The sequence below is a fragment of the Macaca fascicularis genome, chromosome 5 (genome assembly GCF_037993035.2).
Source record: "Macaca fascicularis isolate 582-1 chromosome 5, T2T-MFA8v1.1".
Classification (NCBI taxonomy): domain Eukaryota; kingdom Metazoa; phylum Chordata; class Mammalia; order Primates; family Cercopithecidae; genus Macaca; species Macaca fascicularis.
The window spans coordinates 114264275-114286010 of NC_088379.1; the positions used below are offsets into that span (position 1 = coordinate 114264275).

Below are 21736 nucleotides of genomic sequence, written 5' to 3' on the forward strand. Positions count from 1 at the left end.
TCGTTGGCCTCCGCTTCTCTGGTTTGGCCACGTTAGAAGTCCCATAGGTCCTTGAAGGTACACAAGTCACCTATATATTCATTAGAAAAATGTAGAGGGCATTATCACAATTTAAGTTTAACTAGATTAAATAATTTACAACATTTTACTCACATTATTTATTTGTTTTATTTAGTTTCTTATTTTCTTCTATGAATATAATAACCACCTCCGAGCTTTACGGATCTGCGGGTCCTTTCCGCGCGCACGCGCAGTTGTTAGGGAGGGCGGGCCTGTTTCCGGGTGGCGCGTGGGGCTTGAGGCCGAGAACGGCCCTTGCTGCCACCAACATGGAGACCTTGTACCGTGTCCCGTTCTTAGTGCTCGAATGTCCCAACCTGAAGCTGAAGAAGCCGCCCTGGTTGCACATGCCGTCGGCCATGACTGTGTATGCTCTGGTGGTGGTGTCTTACTTCCTCATTACCGGAGGTAACTCGGGCTGTCGGCTGAGGCGCAGAGAACTGACCCGCCCCGTGAGGCGCATCTGTTCCGCTGACTCTCAGCCCCGGGGGAAGCATCGCTCTGCTCTGGATCCTTTCTGAGGGTGGAGGGGAGTTCTGGGGTCCGGAGTGTTAACGTCCAAGTTTATTCGCCCTGACGCCCTGTCTTGAGAGAATTCGTGTTCTCACTCCCATTGCCTTACCTCTGCTAGCACCCCCCATCCCAGGGATCCGAGTCAAATATATTTTTCAAGGCCAAATTGTTGCTTTTTTATTGCTTACCATATGTTGTTTGATAAAGGTCCCGAGAAAGTCTAGTTTGGCCAACTCCGCTTCCATGGTTCGTTGTTTGATAAAGGTCCTGGGAAAGTCTAGTTTGGCCAACTCCGCTCCCATGGTTGGTCAAGAGCTTGTGGGACTTTTAAACTTGTCTTTGTCCTGGAATCTTGGAAGAGACTTGACAATCTTTAGTTTTGTTGGTTCATACCTACCGTCCTGTGTTGCCTTTTGCATGACCTATAATAAATATGAATGGAATTTTCCGAAATCACAGGTTTGATAAATATTTGGGATCGGAGATGAGATTTGCAGACTATACTGTGTTTCAGTGGGCAGAAGTTGAGAATTAAAAAAATAAGATAAACAACATTACTATTAAACGCTTCTGAATTATCTGTCATCTTATTCTGTCCTTTTCAAATAGAAAATTGCAAAGGGGCGTTGCCTTATGTACTGGTGAGTTGGCAATCCGGCTGGTCTTTTCAGAGCCACTACCCTTTCAGGCCACAGTTCCAAGATTTACTTAGAACTGTGCTACTGTGTACATTTAGATTTGGGGAAGTGGTGTACTTAACTTGGAAATTATAAAATTAGATTTTGGGAAGTGGTGTACTTAACCTGGAAATTATAAAATTAAAGCTACGGATTTGGGACAGCAAAAGTAGTTCTACTTTTAAGGGAGTGGCCATATATTGTTACTTTCATAGATGTTTTGTGAGAATAGTTGGCACTGAATGGGGGGATTCAAACTGAGAGAGCTTGAGTTCTAGAAGGCACCTTTGAATTTACCCCCTTTCCCCAATCTAGAGTAGCGAGAACTAACTTATGTTCCTTTAAATAAATTACATTTAAATATTTGAGTTACATTTAAATAGTTTTGTGGTAACAAGATACTATCTAGCATTGCATTAACATTAACCATTAACATTTGCTCATCTAGTTAATAGCTACTCTACTGAATAAACAAAATTTAAAATGCATGTGGCTTTTAAAAATAATAGACTTTTAAAAATAAATAATATAGAGTAATTCAATGTTATTATTGAGTGCTCGCTTCGGCAGCACATTACTAAAATTGGAATGATAGGGAGAAGATTACCATGGCCCCTGTGCAAGAATGACTCGCAAATTCGTGAAGCATTCCATATTTTTGCAGTTCACGAAGGTCATTGGACCAAAAAAAAAAAAAAATCATTATTCAATAATGATAATGAATATGCTAGTTTCTTTCCTGTAACCCTTACTTCCCTTGGAGTCGGATTCTTTTTGAGAAGCCTCAGTTTTCTTTGTGGCCCTCTTTTTTTCCCTGTTGATTATTGTAATGGGGAGATCTCTGTCCCAACCATTGGGGGAAAGTGGAAAGGATGCCTTTTAGTGGCCAGGTCTGTGAGGTATCAGGTATGATGAATTGGTTTTGCCATTGGAAGGGAAGAAGTCTCTTCTAAAAACTGAGTGCACCTTTACAAATAAACTATTTGTTGCTGACAAATAGTCAGCAAATAGATATTGAGTCCCTGTTAACTTCCAGGCACTAGGTACTGGAGATAATAGAACAAAACATAAGGACCCTGACCTCCTGAAGCTTATAATGTCATAGTTGAGACATGTTAAATGTCACATAATTTTTTTGTCCATTAAAAATGGTCACAAAAACAGGCCAGGTGCAGTGGCTCATGCCTATAATCCAACATTTTGGGAGCCTGAGCCGGTTGGATCATTTGAGCCCAGGAGTTCGAGGCCAGCCTGGGCAACATGGTGAAACCCTGTCTCTACTAAAAATACAAAAAATTAGCCAGGCGTGATGTTACACGCCTGTAGTCCCAGCTACTTGTGAGGCTGAGGCAGGAGAATTTCTTGTAACTGGGAGATGAAGGTTGCAGTGAGCCAAGATTGTGCCACTGCACTCCAGCCTGGGCGACAGAGCAAGGCCCTGTTTCAGAAACAAAAAACAAACCCCAAAATTAGCCAAGCTTAGTAGCTGGGACTACAGTGCAGGAGTTTGAAGTGGGAGGATTGCCTGAGCCTGGGAAGCTGAGGCTGCAGTAAGCTGTGATGGCACCACTGCACTCCAACCAGGGTGACAGAGCAAGACCCGATCCTGTCTCAAAAAATAAAAACGAACAAAAAAATGGTTACAAATACGGTGAAAGAAAAGAACAAGAGGTTTTTGAGAAAATAAAGGGAGTTGGAAGCATCATCTGGATTGGATTGGATTGGATGTGATTCCTTAGGAAATGATATGTAAGCCAAAATCTGAAGAGTTTGGGGAAAGGATATGCTAGGCAGAGGGAAAAGTAGGGCAAATGTGAGACCAAGAGACCAATTAGGTGGCCTTTGTAGTTGACATAGACTATACAAGGTTTATAGTAGTGGAGATTAGGATAATATAATGAAAGATATGTTGGAAGTAGATTCAGTAGGTCTTGAATTTACTGGGTGTAGGGGAAGAATGAAGTGGGAAGGAATCTTAAAGGTTTCTGGTTTGAGCATCTGAATAGATGGAAGTATCATTTCCTGAGATTGAAAAAACAAAGTTTTTGGTGGAAAATGGTGCACCAGAGGTTTTTCTGGGGTAAAATTAGTTGGATATGTCAAATGTACAGATGGAAGTCTAGACCTGAAAAAAGAGGCCTGTGTTGAAGTTGGTAAACTAACAGACATTTCTGGAACTCCCATGAGACATTGAAGAGCATAGGCAAAGTCCCTGTTCTTGAGGAGCTTACATGTAATTCTAGTGGTACTGGCATTATTTGAGAGGCCTTGGCACATCACACTGAGAGTCTTTAGCACATGAAATTGAAAGCCCTGGGAGTTCATTTTGAAGAAAAGTAGAAGAGGACAGTGGACCAATCCCTGAGGGTCTCCAACATTTAGTGGTTTTATAAAAGAAGAGGTCCAATAGAGAGGTGGCAAGAAACCATGAAGAGAAGTATCACAAAAGCCATAAGAAGAGGTATTTTTCAATAAATTGGTTTAGTAAACTGGATTGAGTGCTTCTGAGAAGTCTCCTAAGATGAGAACTGAAAAGTGTCCATTGAATTTGACAACATGGAGATCATTGGTGACCTTAGAAAGAACAGTATCAATGGTTGCAGAAGCGAGATTGGATTGAGTTGAAGAATGAAGGGTAAGTAAGAAAGGGGAGATGGCAAGTTTGCCTAAGTCTTTCCAGAAGAAGGTCTGACTCCCTTTCAAAACACAAAGATAGAAATAGGATGTTAGCTAGGAGGATCTGAAGTCAAGGAGGATTGATATAGGGAAGGAGAGCTTGAAAATACAGGAGAGAGGAGAGATACCCAAAGGAATAAAGTCCCTGAGATTACAAGTGGGAATGGACTCCTGATAATTGCAGAAGAGATCCCACATAATAGGAGGTAGGAATCTTCCTCTATGTAGCTGGAGAGGAGAGGGTGAGGATGGATGCAGGTACCAGGTATTTGTAGATTTGGTGGGGAGAAGACAAGGGAATTCCTATAGGATTGTTTTGTCAGGCTAGGATAAGGGAGATAGGCTTGTTATGCTTTAAAAAAGCTGGAGATGAAGATGTTTGAGAACAGTGGAGAAGATAGAGTAGATGTTGACAGTGGGAGACTGAGAAAACTATTAGTGTTGATGAACATTAATGTTAATGATCACAATGACATTATGACATAATGGTGGACATTAGTGTTAATGATTATGAATCTCTAGTATTGCCATTCTGCCTGATGGCGTGGTTTTAAAATGGCCCCTTGTTTTACATTTAAGCAATTTCTCTAGTTATTTTTCAACTTATAGAAACAAATCTAAGTATATCTGAGACAATTTTTGTGAACTGAAGTAGAGCCTTTAATTTTAAATCTCCTTTATACTAAAGTCATTCCTGAGTATTAGCAACTGTTACTGGATGAATTTCCTTTATGAAATTTGTACTTCATTTAGATATCATATTGTTTTCGAAGTAATTCTAAAACATTGAGTTGAATGTCTGAATGATTTTTCAGAACCTTAGATTAGTTGGGCCACATTTGGTTCTAATAATACAATCAAAACATTCATATTTAAATGAACCTTGGCCGGGTGCAGTGGCTCACACCTGTAATCCCAGCACTTTGGGAGACTGGGGAGACTGAGGGAGGTGGATCACCTGAGGTCAGGAGTTCAAGACCAGCCTGACCAATATGGTGAAACCCCATCTCTACTAAAAATACAAAAATTAGCTGGGTGTGGTCGTGGGTGCCTGTAGCCCCAGCTACTCGGGAGGCTGAGGCAGGAGAATTGGTTCAACCTGGGTGGCGGAGTTTGCAGTAAGCCAAGATGGCGCCACTGTACTCTCAGCCTGGGCGACAGAGCGAGACTCTGTCTCAAAAAAAAGAAAAAAAAAAAAAAAAAGTAAATGAACCTTAAGAAACAATGAAAGCTAAAATCCTGTTTTCAAAAATTAGGAATATAATCTAATCTGTTCTGCTGTCTTTCTTATAGGAATAATTTATGATGTTATTGTTGAACCTCCAAGTGTTGGCTCTATGACTGATGAACATGGGCATCAGAGGCCAGTAGCTTTCTTGGCCTACAGGTAAAAGATACCTTTTTGAATGATTTGGTGGTGGGAAAGGTTGCTGGGGTATGCCTGCAACCTTTGGGATCCATCTATATTTAGACAACCGCTGTTTAAAAATGCTGAATTCTGAAATGGCAGAAAGTGAGTCAACAACAAGAGTATATTATTTATTAAGAAATAAGGTATTTCATAATGATTGATGTATCACGAATTTACAGTGGGGTGTCAGTTTAAACTATATTTGTAGATTGTTCTAGGGGTCAGCGAACTATAGCTGCTTTTTTTTTCCCCCAAAAAAAGTTTTATTGGAGGTAAACATGCCCATGTGTTTGTATATGATCTATGGGCTGTTTTCAAGCTACAGTGGCTGAGTTGAATAAGTATGACACAAACCATATAGCCTGCAAGCCTAAGATATTTACTATATGGGTATTTAAGAAAATATTTTTGGACTATACCCTGGTCTATACCATTAAATAACAAAAATATTTTTGAGACTTGAGGGTTCTGTTCCAGCAGTGAAACCCCATTCCAGTGTGGTTTTGTTCACCTAAACAGTGTTTATATTGCTTTCTAAAATTTACTTAATAAATGTCTACCTAAACATGGCTATATGTTTCTATTTGCAGTAATGCTATTTATGCATAGAATATTTCTGGAAAGATTTATTGTTATTCTCTGTGGATGGGAGTTAATGACAGGTTGATGGTAGAGAGGTTTTTTATAGTGCCCTCTTTCACGCTGTTTGAATTTTGAACGTGATGCATATATTGTGTTTTCAATGAAAACAATGGACCAAAAAAAAAAAAACCCTCTTTACATATGCCTATGTGTAAATCATCCCTTTAACGAGAAATTTTCTTTTTGAGGTCCCTGAACTATGAGAATTTGATAAAAGCTCTGTATCCTTGGAAAAATCACACACGCACACACACACACACACACACACTTTTACATATAATTATAGGGGTTTGTAGCTCACTGAAGTTCTTACGGGGCTCATGGAGCCTTATTTAAGAACACTTTCTTTTTAAAATATTTCCATTTGAAACAGGACGTTTATTATTAACATAAAACTTCAAGAAACACATCTCACCAATTCAAAATTAGTTTGAAATTGATAGTAGAAATTTAAATAGCATAACTTCTTTTAAAAAAGCTAACTTAGACTGGGTGCGTGGCTCACGCCTGTAATCCCAGCACTTTGGGAGGCCGAGGTGGGCGGATCACGAGGTCAGGAGATTGAGACTATCCTGGCTAACCCGGTGAAACCCCATCTTCACTAAAAATACAAAAAATTAACCAGGCGTGATGGCACTCACCTGTAGTCCCAGCGACTCAGGAGGCCGAGGTAGGAGAATTGCTTGAATCTGGGAGGTGGAGGATGCAGTGAGCCGAGATCGCGCCACTGCACTGCAGACTGGGCAGCAAAGCAAGGCTCTGTCTCAAAAAAAAAAAAAAAGCTAAGCTGAAGTTCTGGGTAAAGCATTCATATACATAAAATATGAGCATTTTACATAAATGGTTGTGTTAATTGAGGTGTTATAACTTTTTTTGAATGTGAGTTCCATGAAGACAAAAATTTTTGTCTGTTTTATTCATTGTTGTATCTCCCAGAACCTAAAACAGTGCTTACTACCTAATAGACTCAATAAATATTTGTTGAATGGACAGATGAATATCCAGAGGTATAGTGAAATAGTTGTAAGGGTAAGAATAAGAAATACAGCACAAAAATGTTTTAGCACAAAACGGAGATAGGAATTTCAACTTAGGGAAACATTTCTATTTATTATCTTCCTATGGTCATTCTTTTCTTTTCCAGAGTAAATGGACAATATATTATGGAAGGACTTGCATCCAGCTTCTTATTTACAATGGGAGGTTTAGGTTTCATAATCCTGGACCGATCGAATGCACCAAATATCCCAAAACTCAATAGATTTCTTCTTCTGTTCATTGGATTCGTCTGTGTCCTACTGAGTTTTTTCATGGCTAGAGTATTCATGAGAATGAAACTGCCGTAAGTTATTTGTGTAATCAGCAACTTATGTTGCAAAGTGGTAAAATGATTACCTGGAAAACGTAAAGTCATAGGAGATTTAATTTAACTTTCATTTACATGGGTGAAAAATCCAGAAACCAAATATATTTGTGACTTGGTCAGGTTATAGCTATAGTTAATAAAAATTGAAACTAATAGATCTTCTTAGTTGTTATCCCCATGAATGTTCATGAGAAAATTTAGTTACTTTGTCCTGGCATCAATGACTGAAGATAGTCATTGTTTCTTTCTTTTTTTTTTTTGAGACTGAGTTTCACTCTTGTTGCCTAGGCTGGAAATGCAATGGCACGATCTTGGCTCACTGCAACCTCTGCCTCCCGGGTTCAAGCGATTCTCCTGCCTCAGGCTTCTGAGTAGCCGGAATTACAGGCACGCACCATAGCACCCAGCTATTTTTTGTATTTTCAGTAGAGATGGGGTTTCACATTGACCAGGCTGGTCTTGAAGTCCTGACCTCAGGTGATCCTCCTGCCTCCCAAAGTGCTGGGATTATAGGCATGAGCCACCGCGCCCTGCTATTATTATTTCTTTAAAATGCCTTTTGGCTAATCTGTAACACAGGATTCCATTAGTATTAATGGTAGGGAATAGCTTCAAATCACTCATTGTTACTGTTCTTTGAATATTGGTGGGAAGAAATTATGCTGTGAATGGGAAAGGAGAATTATTGCCCTTCAAAAAGATAGGAAAAGGATGTTTATATATTTGCGTGTGTGTGTGTTTAATGTGTATTTAAAGATTATTTTGATTCAGAAAACTTTTCAATATCTTTAGAAGAAAAATAAAATGGTTAATGGCATCTTTCATAATTCTGTTTATGATTATTTGAAATGTGAACAAATATCACATTTCCATATATACTGATTTAATCTATGGATGCATTAGTAACTACAGTAATGACAGGAAATTTGGCAAGCATACCGCAAAGATTAGCTCTTAGTATTTTATTTTTTTGGAACTGTGTTAAACATCAAGTGTCAACTATATTGATTTCTTAGTGTGTTTGAATTTTACAAATTCACTTGTTCTGTGACTTAACCTGTCCATTGTCTGTAACATCCCTGGGGTAGAATGGGCAAAAGTACTTATCCCACAATCATCGTGTTCCCATTTTAGTCCTGGTGGGATGGGAGGGACAGCATGAAGGTCTTTGTCAGCTGAATATCTGTGTGGCCATCCAGCTGCCTCAGTTTCCTCTGGCAGCAGCTCCTTTTTTTTTTTTTGAGACGGAGTCTAGCATTGTTGCCCAGGCTGGAGTGCAGTGGTGCAATCTCGGCTCACTGCAACCTCCACCTCCCAGATTCAAGTGATTCTCCTGCCTCAGCCTCCCAAGTAGCTGGGATTACAGGCGCCCGCCACCACGCCTGGCTAATTTTTTTGTATTTTTAGTAGAGACAAGGTTTCACTATGTTGGCCAGGCTATTCTGGAATGCTTGACCTCATAATCCACCTGCCTCAGCCTCTCACAGTGCTGGGATTATAGGCGTGAGCCACTGCGCCCATCCAGCAGCTCTTATTTTCATTTGGGGAAGGCATTTCTGGCCATTGGCTAAGTTGTATGAAGACTAAGGTACTCCAGCTTCTTCTTTTTATTCTTTGTTTTTTGCTCCTAATAGCAGTAAGTCACCATAGCCTGGTAAGGTATACTGGTATAGAAAAGACTGAAGTTTTCATTAGCAGAGCAAGAAAAGAGGAGACTCCCAGATAGTATAAAGAGGTTATTGAAAGGCTCATGCCTGTAATTCCAGCACTTTGGGAGGCCGAGGCGGGTGGATCACGAGGTCAGGAGATCAAGATCATCCTGGCTAAAACGGTGAAACCCTGTCTCTACTAAAAATACAAAAAACTAGCTGGGCGTGGTGGCAGGTGCCTGTAATCCCAGCTACTCGGGAGGCTGAGGCAGGAGAATGGCGGGAACCCAGGAGGCGGAGCTTGCAGTGAGCCGAGATCGTGCCACTGCACTCCAGCCTGGGCAACAGAGCGAGACTCTGTCTCAAAAAAACAGAAAATTAACAACCTAAACAAAAGAAACCTTTGGAGGCATGTGTCAGAACAGAGAAAGTGTCCTGGTTTTGCTTATAGAAACAGATTTGTTCTCATTCTACCTACTGTTTTCATTCTACGTAGTGTTTTCCTTCTTTATAGTTTTAGGTCCTCTTCCTAGGAATGAGTCTATTAAGAAAATAGGTGTTTATCTTTTAGCTCTGGCATTTGACTTTCAGGATGATAGAGCTATCTCCTACTGACAGAAAAGCTTTGACAAGCGTTTAATACTCGGGATTTCTTTCATCTTACTTTTGCAATCATTTATGTGAACATTGGTCTTCCTATCCACATTCTATAGGCTAGTGTGTAACACTGTTGACTAAATCCAAACTTCAGGCTAGGGAAAAAGGGTATACTTTCTGGGTTTCAGTTGTGGATTATGTTTAGATCTAATCAAAACAGGACAGTGGTCCAAACAGAAAATTGCTACTTTCTGTATCTTGTTATGCAACTAAATCTAATATTTGAATTTTTAAGATGAATTTATGGCTCCCTTTGTGATATCATTTCTCATTTGCAGCTCCTAATGCCTGGTATCTTGGGTATGGAGTGGGGAGAGATAATGGACAGTTTTATGTAAGACATGGAAGTAATGATACTACCTTTCCCAGAATATTTGCAGGCCCCATAGGAGATGATGAGCAAGGACTATTGTCCTGTATTACACACAACAGGGTGTGGTTACTATCCCAGCAAGGAAAGGGTGTATCTTTCTTCTTTCACGCAAATTATCTATGATGACCTAACAGTTTGATAGTAGTGAGTGGAAAAACCACAGCAATAAAAAAGATGTCAAAAAAACACCAATAGCCACTGGTTTTTCCAAATCAACTAAGTTTCTGGCATCTGAGATAAGGATGGCTGTATCATAAGGTGTACCATGATAACCTCCAGGGTGGAATTCTTTTTTACAAAGATGTTACTTTTAGCAAGAGATGCCTTTGAAAAGGAGAAAACAGTAGCACTGAAACAGTATTACTGGTTCTGTTTTCTGATTTATGCTTTTTTGAGACCTGATGTTCCCCCATTGATATAATTTTACTAATTAAAACATGTTTTATTTGATGTTTTGACTTTTAAGAAACGTGGATGCTAATAAAATAAATGACTGTTGGCCAGGTGCAGTGGCTCTGGCCTGTGATCCCAGCATTTTGGGAGGCCGAGGTGTGCAGATCACTTGAGGTTAGGATTCAAGACCAACCTGGCCAACATGGTGAAACCCAGTCTCTACTAAAAAATAAAAAAATTAGCTGGGTGTGGTGGTACACGCCTGTAATTCCAGCTATTTGGGAAGCTGAGGCACGAAAATTGCTTGAACCCAGGAGGCAGAGGTTGCAGTGAGTCTAGATTGTGCCACTGCATTCCAGGCTGGGTGACAGAGTGGGACTCCATCTCAAAAAAAAGAAAAAAAAAAAGAATGACTGTTTATTAACTTTGCACACATAGCAGTACATTTAAAAGGAAAAAATTAAACCGTAGTCCCTAATATTTTTATTAGTACAGTCTCAAAGGAGTAGTTTTCATTGCAAAAATGAAAATGTTCTAATATAATTTATGAGGTAACGTATGTTAAATCATGTATGTATGCATCCGTATGTTTGCTGCATTTTAAATATACATAGACTCAAAGAAAATGATGTTCGGTTACCGAGTAGAAGACTGGTATAAGTTTGAACTTGGTTCTTCTGAAAAATAATGAATCTTCATTAGATTGTCTTTAGCCTCCACTCTTATGGCGTGGTCTCGACTTACTACTACCTCTGCCTCCCAGGTTCAAGCGATTCTCCTGCCTCAGCCTCCCAAGTAGCTGGGATTACAGGCATGCCCCACCACGCCAGGCTAATTTTTGTATTTTTGGTAGAGACGAGGTTTCGCCATGTTGGCCAGGCTGGTCTCGAACTCCTGACCTCAAGTGATCTGCCTGCCTTGGCCTCCCAAAGTGCTGGAATTACAGGTGTGAGCCACCAAAAGCAGAATCTTAAAAAAAAATAAAAATAAAAGGTGGCCTGTGGTGGCATGGTAATGCCCTAAAATCAGGCAAGGTGTTCAATTGGAGATGGAGGGATGGGTTCCTACATTCAGGCAAATTTGTTATAAAGCTGTATAAAACTAGTTGAAATAGAGTCTATCATATAATTGAGGACAAAAGACCTGCCTTATTTCAGCTGGCAAAAATGGCTTTTTAGCAGTTTCACCTAGTGTTTATTAAGCTTGAGAAGAAAAGCTAAGGAGCTTCTGGATAAATCCTGCGATCATGAGATCAGTTCAGAAAACAAGTTCTCTTAAAGGGAGAAAGGAGTAAAAAATATGAATGTAATAATATTTAAACTAACATCATTTAGAGAATGATATGATGCATGTATGTGATTCCATGTAATTGAAAATACATAAATACTAAAACATTGTATTCGTTTTTGACAGACCTCTTTCTAAAGTGTTTGTTGTATTACATGTTAACACTCACATTTGTATGTGGCAAATATTTATTATTTGATAACTATTATTTGCTGGACACTGTGAGATTAAGCATAATTTAACCTTCTCCACTGAGGGTCATTTTACCTTTCTGTTATGCATAGTACTACTATTCAGTTTTGTTGATTTCACTGACCTGTCACTTCTCGTGGCGATCAGTATATACCTATTGTAATTTCATCCTTTCTCTCTTCTTCTTTTCAGTTTGCTGGTTATTCTATGACTTGAGGGAATAGATAGCCTAGCTATTAATTGCCTTTTAAATCAGTCCTGGCTGAAGGAGAGCTTAATGGCTTGGCTTTGTAACCATACTTTCAGATGTTTGAGAGTCTCTTTCATTTCCTTCCAGATTTGGAGCTGTATTTTAGAGAATTAAGACTGTAGAGAAACTGGCAGCTGGATTGTTTCAGTGGCTAAAAAGCTTATATCCAAAGTTCATTTTTAGCAAATAAGGGAGGTAATTCATTCTAAAGAAACAAAACATTTGTACAGCTGCTGAGGACAGTGTGTAGTAGAGAGTGTGAGGAATTTGGAGTCCAGTTTCGGCCTGCCAGTTAATAGCTCTGAGACTTTGGATTAGTTCTGTGAACTCTCTTGGCCTCAGGTTCCAAACCTGTTAAATGAAGTATAATAATATACCTTGGGGAGTTACAGTCGTCAAGATTAAATGAGAAGGTGTGCTCTGAAGCATAATGTAAGTGTTAATCAATGTCAGTGGTTTCATTCTAAAGATAGAGTCCTAAAAATTCTATGTCTCAAGTTAGATGATGGCCACAGTTTCAAAAATAAATGAATAAACCATTACTGTTTTTGTTTTCTTTTGTTTTGAGATGGAGTCTCGCTCTGTTGCCCAGGCTGGAGTGCAGTGGCGCGATCTTGGCTCACTGCAAACTCTGCCTCCCGGGTTCACGCCATTTTCCTGCCTCAACCTCCCTGGTAGCTGGGACTACAGACGCCCGCCACCACGTCCAGCTCATTTTTTGTATTTTTAGTAGAGACGGGGTTTCACTGTGTTAGCCAGGATGGTCTCGATCTCCTGACCTCATGATCCGCCTGCCTTGGCCTCCCAGAGTGGTAGGATTACAGGCGTGAGCCACCGTGCCCGGCCTGAATAAACCATTACTGTTTCTAAAAGAAGAAAGTGAGGTTTCCATTTCTAGGAACATTGGAGTAGGTAGTAGACAAGGCATGAGGAGACTTGTGTTTTAATGCCGATTCTGTTCTTTTCTGGTCTTGTGATTTTGAGCAAAGCACTTAATTGCTGTCACACTCTTCAACTGTAAAATGAGACTAATCCTTGTTTCACACACCTTTTTAAGATTGTTGCAAGGGTTAAATGCAATAATGAATGTGGTAGTGTTTTGAGAAATTTCTGTTAGTGCTAACCTAGCACAGTGCTTGCCTTAATATACAGAGGCACTAAGTGATTATTGAAATCATAGCCTTAAAGATTAAATAGAAGGGCCTTCATGGTGACTTCTCCTGTCTCTAGTTGGTTTTTGAGTACTTGATTTACTTTTTATTGTATTTCTCTACAGTTTTACTTATGTAAAATTCTCACAGGCCTGAATATAAGATTATGAAATTTCTGGGTCCTGAGAGGGGGCTAAATGTTTGAGTATATATTATAGTTAGTGTATTTCAACAATTTTATTTTTATTTCCTACCAAGAAGTATAGTAATGTATTTGTTCTTCTTTTCTTTTTTCTAACATGGTATCTTTATAGCATTATAATATTTCTTAGTATCTCCAAAATTGTCCTTAAGTTAAAACTGTTTTAAGTTTGGCAACTTTGAACAGGACATGTCTATTTAAATATTCTTTTCTATCTAAATATAGGTTGACAAGCATAGGTCACCCACTGGTTACAAGGAAGGATACCATAATATATAGCTGTATTAAGAGATAGAGTACAAAGTATATATTCGTATATAGGTATATGCAAATGATGAGAAGTTACTCCTAATGAGTCCTTAGTACCCTTGTTTCATAGTGTAAGCTAGCTGTTGGGTAACTTCTACTATAGAGTGTAAATATTAGTGGCTGCTTGCTTGAACCTTTTTTTTTTTTTTCTTGTGAAGCTTATGTTTTAAAGTATCCTTTTTGTGACACATCAGGCATTATAGTAGCAAATTTATGTAAGGTCTTTAAAGTCAATGTATATATCCAAAGAACCTTTTAATTTTTAATTTTTTTTTCTTTTTTTCTTCCTTTCTTTTTTTTTTTTTTTTTTTGCGGGGGACAAAGTCTGGCTCTGTTGCCAGGCTGGAGTGCAGTGGCACGATCTCGGCTCACTGCAACCTCCACCTCCCGGGTTCAAGCAATTCTCCTGCCTCAGCGTCCTGAGTAACTGGGACTATAGGCATGCACCACCACACCCAGCTAATTTTTGTACTTTTAGTAGAAACGGGGTTTCACCATGTTGGCCAGGATGGTCTCAATCTCTTAATCTCGTGATCCACTCACCTTGGCCTCCCAAAGTGCTGGGATTACAGGCGTGAGCCACTGTGCCCAGCCAAACCTTTTTATTTTTAAATTTTTGTTCAGTTTTGGATTTGGGAGGAGGTGAGAAGTATTGGGTTGTAAAGGTGGTTGTGTTAGATGAAAGTTCTCTTTATTCAGAGTGTGGATTGGCCAGGCTGATATAGCAGAAAGAAAAGAGTGTATGAGTTCTAGGTTGATTGCATTAGCTGAACATAAGTCTAAGTCATACAGGGAGTCAAGTGAGTTCAGTAGCTGAAAAGGAGGAAAGTCACATTCTTGAGTGTTTGCTGTGTGCCAAGCACTGGAGGAGACCTAAGTATTATCAAGTAGTTTATAAATCCTACGTTACCAGTGAAGAAACTTGGGACTCTAAAAATAGCAGCTAACATTTGTCAAGTGCATATAACTATGAGTAGCAAGTACTGTATGAGTAGATTCTGTTATAATCCTTAAAACTCTTTGAGGTAACTCCATTTTACAGATGAGGAAACTGAGTGAGGTTTGCCAGGCTCACGCAGTGAGTGGTAGAAGCAGGGTCAAAAGGAGAGGTGTTCTGAAGCTGTCAGTGAGTGTAGGGTGTTGTAAACCACCCCCGCTTTTTTTTTTTTTTTTTTTTTGTGTGTGTGTGTGTGTGTGTGTGTGAGATGGAGTTTCACTCTCTTCGCCCAGGCTGGAGTGCAGTGGCGCAATCTTGGCTCACTGCAACCTCCACCTCCTGGGTTCAAGCAATTCTCCTGCCTCAGCCTCCCAAGTAGCTGGGATTACAGGCGTCTGCCAGCACGCCCAGCTAATTTTTGTAGTTTTAGTAGAGGTGGGGTTTTGCCATGTTGACCAGGCTGGTTTCAAACTCCTGACCTGGTGCTCCACCTGCTTCAGCTTCCCAAAGTGCTGGGATTACAGGTGTGAGCTACCATGCCCGGCCCAGTAAACCCTTTCTTAATGTGGATACTTGTACATAATTTTTCCATTTTTTTTCCTGATCCTGTAGATTCTTAATTAATAATAGACTTTAAGGGTTTATTGCCAAAGGAAAGGTTTGGAACTTTTATGACACCAGATTTAATGCTTTAATTTAAAGGGGATTTCAGGGCCTAACTTGCACATTTAATAAAAGGATCTCCTGTTTGACCAGCATGAAGTTTGACCTTACCAGCAGGTACAGCTAAAGCTCCTAACTGTTATCCAGACTTTTCCTAAAGTATTAGAGGTTCAGGGGCAGATGTTTGTACACACTTTTTTGAAGTCTCAAAGGCTCACCTCCCAGTTCTAAATAGCTTCTGATTTTCCCACTTCTCTTCTGGTAATACTAGAGTTTTTAGAAATCCAAACCAATTTATTTCCATAAAAAACAGTTTGATTTTTGTCGCACTTCTGAGAGCCCAAAATAGATTGATTCTGACTCTTAACTTTAACTTTTAGATATCATTTTCTTTTCTTTACTTCCTTTTCTTATTCTGTGTTGTTTAGCACATTGCTTTGTAACTTTAAGAGGGAAGGGCCAGGCGCAGTGGCTCACACCTGTAATCCCAGCACTTTGGGAGGCCGAGGTGGATGGATTACCTAAGCGTGGACGTTTGAGACTAGCCTGGCCAAGACAGTGAAACCCCGTCTCTACTAAAAATAGAAAAAGTTAGCTGGGTGTGGTGGCGGGCGCCTGTAATCACAGCTACTTGGGAGGCTGAGGCAGGAGAATTGCTTGAACCCGGGAAGCTGGGGTTGCAGTGAGCTGAGATTGTGCCATTGCACTCCAGCCTGGGCAACAAGAGCAAAACTCCATCTCAAAAAAAACAAAAAAACAAAAAACTTTGCCGGGCTTCACGCCTGTAATCCCTGTAATCCCAGCACTTTGGAAGGCCAAGGCAGGCAGATCACCTGAAGTCAGGAGTTCCAGACCAACCTGACCAACATGGTGAAACCCCATCTCTATAAAAAATACAAAAGTTAGCCAGGCGTGGTGGCGTGCGCCTGTAATCCCAGCTACTTGGGAGGCTGAGGCAGGAGAACCACTTGAACCTGGGAAGCGGAGGTTGCAGTGAGCTGAGATCACACCATTGCACTCCAGCCTGGGCAACAAGAGCAAAACTCCGTCTCAAAAAAAAAAAAAAAGAAAAAGAGGGAAGGATAGTAGAACTGAGGCTCAGTAATTTATTTGGATATTGGGGTGAGGGGGGCAAGATATGAAGTAAGGACCATAATGAAGAACATGGAGTTATATTTTTGGATTGTTATTTTATATCATAGAATTTGTTTTGGCATTTTGAAATAGTATAATAATAATATAAAAACAATTCTTTTCACTTTTTGTGCTGATAATTGTATTTCTGCAGGGGCTATCTGATGGGTTAGAGTGCCTTTGAGAAGAAATCAGTGGATACTGGATTTGCTCCTGTCAATGAAGTTTTAAAGGCTGTACCAATCCTCCAGTATGACATGTGGAAAAGAATGAAGAGCAGCAGTAAAAGAAATATCTAGTGAAAAAACAGGAAGCGTATTGAAGCTTGCACTAGAATTTCTTCTTGATATTAAAGAGACAAGTTTATCACAGTATTTTTTTTTTTCCTGCTGACCTATTGCTATACCAACAATGTTGAGTGGCATTTTCTTTTTAGTTTTTCATTTCTTAAAGAAAATATACTCCATATCTACAACTATAATATCAAATAAAGTGATTGTTTTTTACAACCCCCTTAACATTTTTTGGAGATGACATTTCTGATTTTCAGAAATTAACATAAAATCCAGAAGCAAGATTCCATAAGCTGAGAACTGTGGACAGCTGATCAGCTTTACCTGTGGTGCTTTGCCTTTAACTAGAGTGTGTGATGGTAGATTATTTCAGATATGTATGTAAGACTGTTTCCTGAACAATAAGAGGAATGAAAGGAGCAGAAATAAATACTTTTTCTAATTAATACCTTTCATGTTTGTTTTTTAACTGACAGTGTTAAGTTTTTGGTCTATTAATCATTCGTTCCCATCTTATGACTTTCTGTAGCTACTTTGGTAGCCTAAGATTTCAAAATATGATTGGCAGGATGCCTTGAGAGTTAGCATCTTTATATCCTTGTAAATATTCAAGCACAGGCTGCATATCTGTGTCAGTGTCAGAGTTGTCAATGTGAATGTGCTGGATGAGCACACGTAAAAACATCTCTGGACCAATCTGGTCTTAATTTCCTTTATGCAGGCCTTTCAGTTCTTTCTGGCTGGCCATGGGCTTCACTTCTCTGATGACTCAATTCATTCTTTCCTAAGATCTTTAAGTTTATAGTGAAATTTTCTCTCAAGTGAGCTTTTTTCCTGCTTATTCCAAGGCTGATTTAATTATAACAATTCTTTAAGTAAAAAAAGACTTACTTATTCAAAAAGTTCTGAGTACCTCTTTCATGCTAGGCAGCACTGAGAATGTCATGGTGAGTAAAATGAATAGACTGTGCCCTCATAGAGCTTACATTCTTGTGGGGAAATCAGTCAGTATACTTAAAATGTTTTAAACTGTCAGATACTAATAAATTCAACAAAGGGGAAAAAAGCAAGGCAAGTGAAGGTCTGTATTATAGAGAATAATGAGAGAGATGGAGAAAAAGGGTTGCCATATTCCAAAGCCTTGAGAGAGGAAAACAGTACCTGTATGTACTTAGGTACTTATCAGCTTAAAAGGCTTGATTCAATAGTAATAACTTTTTTTTTTTTTTTTGGTCATTTGCTGTATTTTAAAACCTTGTTCGAACTAGGTGGACAGGAAGTAACTCATAGGTGATTATGGCTTTAAAAGTCTGCTTTTTGTCATATTGATTGAGTAGTGAACAGTTCCTATTTAAGTACCATAAGATGGTGCTGTTGTTTCTTTCTGTTTCAAAGCTCTTAAGGCTTTTCAGGGAATAATAAATGTATATTTACCAAATAAAGTGAAATATATTTAAAATAATTATACTTTAAAATATAATCAATAATATAAACTTTTAAATCAATGTGTAAAGTGTGTTGCTGGTAAAAGTACAATGATTATGTGAAGAAACAATCATTGTACTAGGTTTAAAATGTTTTGGGGACATGAAACCAAAATGTCACAGTCTGAGGGGAAGCCTGCCAAGCATTATTAACATGAAAGAGGTTAAATAGGTGAGAGAGTAAATTTACAGACTAAATTGGAAATAAATAAATCTTTGATTTTGTCACAGGAAAGATACCCCAGGGAGAGGCTACTAAAGTGTAGCTAGAAGTGCAAAATGTTTTAGTAGAGCATAACTCCAGCAAAAGGAGAAGGAAGGGTGCAGAATTATGGGAAACTGTTAGACAGTGATGCAGAGTTGACAAAGCTGCTGTCAGCCCAGTGGGAGCTCCGGAGCAGAGACTCCCTGTTAGAGTGATATGTTGGGCAGAAATGGGTAGACTACGGTCCCACCGCATTGTTAGGTCATTGGCTGGGGATCACCTCACCTGGCTAGAAAGTTGAGGTAGACTTTCTGAGTTACTGACACAGCCAGTAACTGGGGGCTATCAGCTAGCCACAGCTGGGTAGCGAGTCCTTTCTTGAGGGGAGATCTGAGCAGCACATCTCTGCCAAAAATTTATAAAGAAAACATCCTATTTATAGAATTAAAATGAAATCTTATATAATTTGCTTAGAATGATTATACTGTGATTCTTTACTTGAATTGCAAAGTTAGAAGTAACTTAGGTGCTCAGTAAAGGGTACATTTCTGAAAGGTAAAGTTGGAAGAAAAATATTCTTTTTGCTTGAATGTTGCTCTGAATAGCAGAGCAGTTGTTTCCATTATGTGCTGCTATTTTCTGGTGCAGAAGATCAGTCTTTGAACATAGTAATAAGAAATATACATTTATTTATTCAAAGGAAGTCATGTGCCAGATGCTGGATTACATCTGAATGAGCAAGAAAAATACAGCATCTGTCCAGGTACTTACAGTCTGCTGAATACACACAAATAGGCGCAAATTCTCTTTGTTGTGGGAGCAACACCTAAACCCAGATTTGAGGTAAGGGAAGGCTGTAGTTTGTTGTTGGAACAATGAGTTACTAGTCTGCTTAAAAGTTTCGAGCACTGATACACGTTTGTCCAAATCTTTTACTCATTTTTCTTACATACTAAGACTTAATTGCAAGGAAGAGAAACTCAAGCTATCTTAAAGAGGATAATATGTTAGGATACTGGAGAATCATGATACTAAAGACAAGCATGCAGCAGGGAGTACTAGAATGGGGAATGTACTGGAAGGACTCTTGTTCATTTCTGATATATTGTATGGGTCTGTGTAATGCTTTCCTCCCTATAAAACTGGTCACTTCCAGTTCAGAGTGGTGAGAATCGTGACTGCTAACCTATCTTGATTATTATGCTTGACGCCTTCAGCCACCACAGAGGAAATTTCCTTGATTCCGTAACAGACTCAAAGTCCAAAAGTGCCAGAGAAAAGACTAGTTGACCAGTTTGGTTGATGTATTTACCTAGAGTGTTCTTACTTGTTGGAAAATACATTCAAAGAGTTGGGTTAGGTTGTTGGCTTGTGCTTCAAGGTCTGAACAGTGGAAGCATTAATATGCACCAAGGGATGATAGTACTTGCTTTTCACCATATTTTTTATTTCTTGTAACACCGGTAAATTTGCTAAGATGCTTTCTTCATACACCATGTATGTCTTTGTTTTTTGTTTTTTGTTTTTTTTAATATCATGGATACATAATGATTGTACATATTTACGGGGTCCATGTGATATTTTGATACAAGCATACAATGCGTAATGATCAAACCAGGGTAACTGGGGTATCCATTACCTCATGTATTTATCATTTCTTTGCATTAGGAACCTTCCAATTCCACCCTTTTAGTTACTTTGAAATATATGATAAATTATTCACTATAGTCACCCTATTGTGCTACAGAACACTAGAGCCATCCTTTTATCTAATGTATTAATTGAAAAAGGTATCATTTTAAAATCATTAGAATTTTTTTTTTTTTTTTAGATGGAGTCTCACTTGCCACCCAGGCTGGAATTCAGTGGCACGACCTCAGCTCACTGCAACCTCCACCTCCCAGGTTCAAGTGATTCTCCTGCCTCAGCCTCCCAAGTAGCTGGGGTTACAGGCACATGACATCACGCCCTGCTAATTTTTGTATTTTTAGTAGAGATGGGGTTTCACCACATTGGCCAGGCTGGTCTCGAACTTCTGACCTCAAGTGATCCACCCGCCTTGGCCTCCCAAAGTGCTGGGATTATAGGCATGAGCCACCACACCCAGCCAAATTATTAGAATTTTAAGTAATTCAAATTGGAATGATTCCAATAATAGAATTAACTAAATGTAAAGTAAACAGTGCTACCATCTCAAGTAGCAAATATAATTGCATTATGTGGTATCTGTCTAATAGAGTAGCTGCTGGCTACATATGGCTATTGAGTATTGGAAAGGGAGCTAGTCTGAATTGAGATGTGCTGTAAGTATGAAATGCATGTTGGATTTTAAAGACTTCATATCAAAAAGTAAAATATCTCTTTATGTAGATTACAAGTTGAAATTTTTGTGTATATTTAGTTAAATATCAAAATTAATTTCATCTTTTTATCTTTTTAAATGTAGCTACTGGAAAAGTTTAAAATTAACATATGTGGCTTGCTTATTTCTGTTGGACAGCACTAGTGTAGACCAATGGGTCTCAAACAGAGTAGAGAGTTTATTAACACACAGATTACTGGGCCCTACAAATTTATATAGAAAACCTATGATAAAGAAATACTGGTCCAGGCGCAGTGGCTCAGCCTATAATCCTAGCACTTTGGGAGGCTGAGGCGGGTGGATTGCCTGAGCTTAGGAGTTCGAGACCAGCCTGAGCAACACGGTGAAGCCCCGTCTTTACTAAAATACAAAAAATTAGCCAAGCGTGGCAGCATACGCCTGTAGTCCCAGGTACTTGGGAGGCTGAGGCAGGAGAATTGCTGGAACCCAGGAGGAGGAGTTGCAATGAGCTGAGATCGCGCCACTGCACTCCAACCTGGACAACAGAGTGAGACTGCATCTCAAAAGAAAACAAAAAAAAAGAAATACTGGCCTGGCATGGTGGATCACACCTATAATCCCAGCACTTTGGGAGACAGAGGGAGGTGGGCGGATCACTTGAGGTCAGGAGTTTGAGACCAACCTAGACAATATGATGAAACCCTGTCTACTGAAAATACAAAATTTAGCCGGTGTGGTGGCACGTGCCCGTAATCCCAGCTACTCGGGAAGCTGAGGTAGAAGAATCACTTGAACCCGGGAGGTGGAGGTTGCAGTGAGCAGAGATCACACCACTATACTCCAGCCTGGGTGACAGAGTGGACTCTGTCTGAAAAAAAAAAAAAGAAAA

General features: G+C 39.4%; 1 protein-coding gene and 1 non-coding gene across 3 annotated transcripts; both read left to right on the forward strand.

The window, feature by feature from the left end:
• Positions 1 to 274: 274 nt before the first annotated feature.
• On the forward strand, positions 275 to 17281 carry OSTC (oligosaccharyltransferase complex non-catalytic subunit). 2 transcript variants are annotated; one of them, XM_005555644.4, is made up of 4 exons: positions 275 to 468; positions 5220 to 5313; positions 7124 to 7321; positions 16697 to 17281. In XM_005555644.4, the coding sequence occupies exons 1-4, from the start codon at positions 330 to 332 to the stop codon at positions 16713 to 16715; spliced, it is 450 nt and encodes a 149-aa protein (XP_005555701.1). In that variant the 5' UTR covers positions 275 to 329; the 3' UTR covers positions 16716 to 17281. The 2 variants fall into 2 exon arrangements, with proteins under 2 accessions (XP_005555701.1, XP_005555702.1); XM_005555645.4 differs by lacking the exon at positions 7124 to 7321.
• Positions 1806 to 1910, forward strand: LOC123573711 (U6 spliceosomal RNA). Its single transcript, XR_006698453.1, has one exon. It is a non-coding gene; the product is annotated as a U6 spliceosomal RNA (small nuclear RNA).
• Positions 17282 to 21736: the final 4455 nt, after the last annotated feature.